We start from the raw sequence: 5,000 nt of genomic DNA on the forward strand, positions 1-5,000 counted from the left end.
TACAGGTGGAGAGGGCGCTGGCGGTGCCCGCAAGGCACAAGGCCACGGCCAGTGCTAGCCAAAGAGCTTCCATGTTGGGTGTCCTGCTGTTTTTTCCCCCTCCCTTTTCTTTTATTTCACCTTTCGCTCCTCTCGTCTCTCCGGCTCCTTGCTTGTTATGCCGCGATGACTTTTTCCGGTAACTTCTCCAATCCCTGGGTCCGTACCTGCGTCCTTCGATTCCCACGCCTCTGTGGTTCTCCTCTGCCGTCCGTAGACAAGAAAAGTCCCCTCCTGGGCGGAGAGCGGGTGTGAGTGACGCAAGGTGTTTTCTTCACTGGAGTCCACTGAAAGGGAAACAATCAGGGTCCTTGTTTGTTTGTTTGTTTGTTTATTTCTTTGTCGCTGCCTTTGAGAGCAGCAAGTCTCTTAACAACACAAGCCACTACAACTCTCTGTCACTATCTGTCTGTCTGTCTGTCAGTCTGTCTGTCTGTCTGTCTGTCTGGCTGGCTGTCTCGTTCACTACTGCTGCTGAGGCTGCTGCTGTTGTCTTTGGAAAGCACCTAGTCGCGGTGCGCGCTTGCCTCGTGCCGGCTGGCTCTGTCTGGGGAGCGTCTGTGCTGGGTAGACAGACAGAGGTAGGGTGGAGGAGGGGGGAATCCCGCCTCACAGTGCAGCCCTTTTCCAGCGACTCTCCCACACACACACACACACCACACACACACGTGGCGAGTGGAGAAACAGAGTGAGCATACACACTCCCTCCCACTCAGAATAATAATACAAAAAAGCAACGACAACAAAAAATCAAATTTAAAAAAAGCTCACACTCCCAGGCTACACTGGGGGATTCAAAGCTCCGACGCACAAACATACACACAACCACACACAAACTAAGCCAGGTGCGACACACTTGAACGCTCCTTGGAGGCAGTAGCTGCTCACATCCACTGCGCACACACACACATAGACACACACCTCCCAGAAGGTTGGCTAGGTTTGCCTAGCTTTCTAGTCCCCTCACGGTGCGCACTTTCAACAACTGTCTAAACTCCTGGCAGCGAGACACTGCAGCGCTTGTTACGATTCCGCTGGTCTGGACAAGATCCGAGTCGCTTGCCCTCTCTCTCTCTCTCTCTCTCTCTCTCTTTTCTCTCTCTCCAGAAAACACTCAGCTCAGCTTGTCCAGCTGCAGAAGGACCTCAGCAGCAGCAGCAGCAGCAGTGAGGCAGAGAGTGGAGCAAGGAAACACTGGACACATAAAACACAATCAGCAATCAGCAATCAGCGCAGAGCTGACAGAGCAGCACTTCAGATGGACTCCACTCTGCACAGCTCAGCAAAGTGTTGTCCAACTCAGTTCAGTCCCCTTCACTCTTCCTCTCCCCTCTATGCTCAATCTCTCACCCCCTCCTGTGTAAACCCCCCTCTGCTCTCTCTCTCTCTCTCTCTTTCTCGTTCTCTCTCTGATTGACAGCCCAGCTCTGAGACTGCCTGCTTCCAATCAGCCAAGTGTAGCCCCTATGGTACCTGTCCGGTACTATATACGTCTACCCTCCCCCTCTGGTTCACTCTGTCTCTCTTTCTGTTTCTCAGGGGCCGTAACAAAAGAGGAAAAGAGCAGAGACGGGTCCCTCCTAGGCTTCCTTCTGAAGACCGATCAGATGACCTCTGGCTTCCTGTGACGGAGTGATAAAGGTCCCCAGAGCCCACGAGGCGGACCGGCCGTTAATCAGATAGCGGCGTACAGTAACGCACTGACTCTTCAGCCTCAAGAAACAAACAGACGAAAAAAGGATAAAAAAAAATCTTTGCCTCTTCATACACAACGCGAAAGATGTATTACGTATCAAATCGGTGTCCTGCTTGAAGAACACAAACCAACAGAGGAAACACACCAAAATATGTGTAAAAGCTGTGTGTGTGTGTGTGTCTGCTAAGTGTTAAGTGGAAGAAGACAAGTCGTAGCTGTGTGTAACATGCAATACTTCCTATGAGGACATGAGAACGCCAAAGCTAACGTTTCACAGGAACATCATAATGACTCTTCACGTCCTTACTTCTGTTTTGGAGAACGAGGTGAGCTGCCCACACACTCCGCTGCCAGAAACGGTAGTCCCCTCACACACACACACACACATCGATACAAACACAGAACACGACAACTCTCAGCTCAGCAGCAGCAGTCCCTTGTACAGTAAGCCAGGCAAGCAGTCACTCTACTACCAGCATGCTGTTTCTCTATACCTAAGGTTAACACACACACACACACACACACACACACACACACACAAAACACACACTTTTACAAGTAATGTGACAGGAACTGAAACAAAAGCAGTGCTGAGAGGCTTGTGGAAAACACCCTGACTGCCTTCAAGTGATGCAACGAACAGACACACACACACACTCACACACACACACACACACACAGATACTGAAGCAAACAGACACACGCACAAAGATTGTGACTGAGCTCCCAAGAGATGGATGACATAAATGGTGAAAAACTTGTTTAAAAATAAAAGTCAAATAAATAGATAGGTAAATAAGATGACAGACCCCGGCGCTCTGTGAAGACTGTGAACTGTTGTGCGGCAGCAGTGGTGGCGAAACAGCAGGAGCAAGGAGCTACAAGTGTTCTCAACTCGTCGTGTTCACCAAAAGGATCGGGTTGCGGTCCCTCTCTCTTTCTTTTTCTCTCTCTCTCCCTCTATCTCTCTCGTACTCTTTCTCTCTCTCTCTCTCTTTCCTGGATTCCTTGTGGTCGTGTGTCCGCTTTTATGCCCTTTGACTTCTGCAGCGTTTCCTCATGAACACCTCCTCTTGTCTGCCCTCTCTCTCTCTCTCTCTCTCTCTCTTCTTTCTCTCTCCCTCTCTCTCTCGTTCACTATCGGCATGTGGTTCACACTGACTCCCTGCTCTCTCTCTCTCTCTCCCTGCACTCTCTCTCTCTCTCTCTCCCTGCACTCACTCTTTTCTTACTAGTCCAATCCTCTGCCCTGCTTGTCAGAGCTTGACAAGACTGTAACAAAATGATTAGTGTGAGCACCCTGTTCTGCTAACTTCTCCCTTTCTCTATCCTTAACTCTCTCTCTCTCTTTATCTCTCTCTCTCTCTCTCTCTCTTTCTCACTCACTTACACACAGATGCTTGTTCTCACTCTTTCTCTCTCCTTTTGTTTTTTTCAGGTTCCTGTTAGTTCTCTAATAGAGTGGGGAGCTCTCCGCCCAGGAAATGAGGGTAACGGTCTCTCTCAGTGTGTAAAACATCTGCAAGTTAAGAGAGAGAGAGAGAAAGAGAAAGAGAGAGTTCAGTGTTAGTGTCCACATCAGGAAGCCTAAAGCACAAAAGTTACACACTAGTTACACCACTTGTTACACACATACACACACACACACACACACACACACACACACACACACACACACACACACACACACACGTACACACGTACACACACACACACACACACACACACACACACATGCATGTGTGTATGACTACGGGTGAACATATATAACAACAGTCCACTTGTCTCTCTGTCTCACACAAAACAAGAACATCAATATCAGCCACAACGCACAAAGACATGGCACAAGATAAACTAATGATTAAACACACACACACACACACACACACACACACAAAACGCACCCCACAAAAACAGCTATACATGGTGTAAAAAAACAAACCAAATGAAAAAACAAAGTCATGACACCAGTGTATTCATCACCAGCTTGGCATGCATTTGCTTACTGGCTACTTGACACAATAACAGACACAGTAGACATAGACACACACACACAATTTCACTTGTGTAAAATCAATAGGTTATCATGAGGGTTCAGACAAATACCAACGAAAGTATTGGTAGGCCTAAATTGCAAAGTGCATCCCTATTTCGACTTTTAGAGGGTTCATTTATAATTCCCGTATTAATATGAATCAGACCCTTAAGATCGCAAATCCCCCATAACAGAGGTTTACTGTGAAGAACTCTACCGTGCGAGTAAACAGTAGCAGATTTCGTCCCGAGCCCATCCTACAAATGTGGATTAAATAATATGAATAGCTGTAATGCCAGACATACCGCACTTTAGTAGAGGCCATAATTAAGTTCAGCAGAACAACTTCACTCTCCACTGTCCACTTATTCTGGCAACAACATCTGGAGCCCACGCGCCACCTTGTGGTTCGAAAGGGCAACGCTGAAATCAGTTACAGTTTTTCTTGATTGCTTTTACCTGCTTAAGTAAACTAGAACCCACTTGGTCTTCATGACTACTTTCTTTGCACAGCAGAAGTCATCTCTTGCGAATGTGTTCACACATTTTCATTGGGTTCACACATTTCTCACACCCTTTTGCAAAACAGTTAACACAGGTGTCATTCAAAAGCCCCAAACTCTATTGGTTTTCCCATGCTAAACAAAAGGAAAACATCTTTTCACAGGTGGTATAGATTCCTTGCATAAGTCTGAATCTCTGATACACCTGTGTGAAACTCCTTTGCACAATTCTTCAATCAGCAATCATTCATTATACATAAGAGATGTCTGTTCTGTGTTGCTATTTGCAAGTATGGATCTAATGCACATTTAGACAAAGTACTGTATTGCCTATTTGGTGGAGAAAACCGTACAAAAGGTGTTTACTGTAGGTCTATTTCGATGAAAAATGACAAGTTGTAGTTCAATGATATTTACTGTATCTTACTAGGTATTTACTGTATGTCTTACATGTCAATGGCAGTTACATCTTGGGAGGAATTAATAAATTATTTTTTTATTCAGTACATTTTGCCTTTTCACAGTTTTTTTCTGATAGGCCTACCAGAAAAATTAGAAAGTAATGGAACAGACATAGCAAAAATGCTCATTTTGAGAACTAGATTTTGCATTTTGTTGCCCAGTGTGTATTGATTGATTAAAGAGTGTTTTTGAATTGGCAACAAGTTGTAGTGTTTGAAGGCAAGATTTGCTTTTGCTGCATGTTTTAAGTGTTTTGAGAGAATAA

General features: G+C 45.8%; 2 protein-coding genes across 2 annotated transcripts in view; both read right to left on the bottom strand.

Annotated features, from left to right (window-relative positions):
• Positions 1-742, bottom strand: part of tgfb1a (transforming growth factor, beta 1a) — a 23,185-nt gene extending 22,443 nt beyond the window's left edge. Inside the window, exon 1 of the mRNA XM_048265071.1 lies at positions 1-742. This exon is cut by the window's left edge and continues 267 nt beyond it. Coding sequence (XP_048121028.1) covers positions 1-73 — 73 coding nt within the window. The 5' untranslated portion in view covers positions 74-742.
• Positions 195-5,000, bottom strand: part of LOC125308511 (cytochrome P450 2G1-like) — a 33,138-nt gene continuing 28,332 nt past the window's right edge. The window contains exons 10-11 of the transcript XR_007195895.1: positions 2,545-3,254; positions 195-326 (exon numbers count right to left, since the gene is read on the bottom strand). The gene's annotated coding sequence lies outside the window, so the exon portion shown is untranslated. The remainder of the gene's footprint in view (positions 327-2,544; positions 3,255-5,000) is intronic.

This window comes from Alosa alosa, chromosome 15, assembly GCF_017589495.1.
Source record: "Alosa alosa isolate M-15738 ecotype Scorff River chromosome 15, AALO_Geno_1.1, whole genome shotgun sequence".
Classification (NCBI taxonomy): Eukaryota; Metazoa; Chordata; class Actinopteri; order Clupeiformes; family Clupeidae; genus Alosa; species Alosa alosa.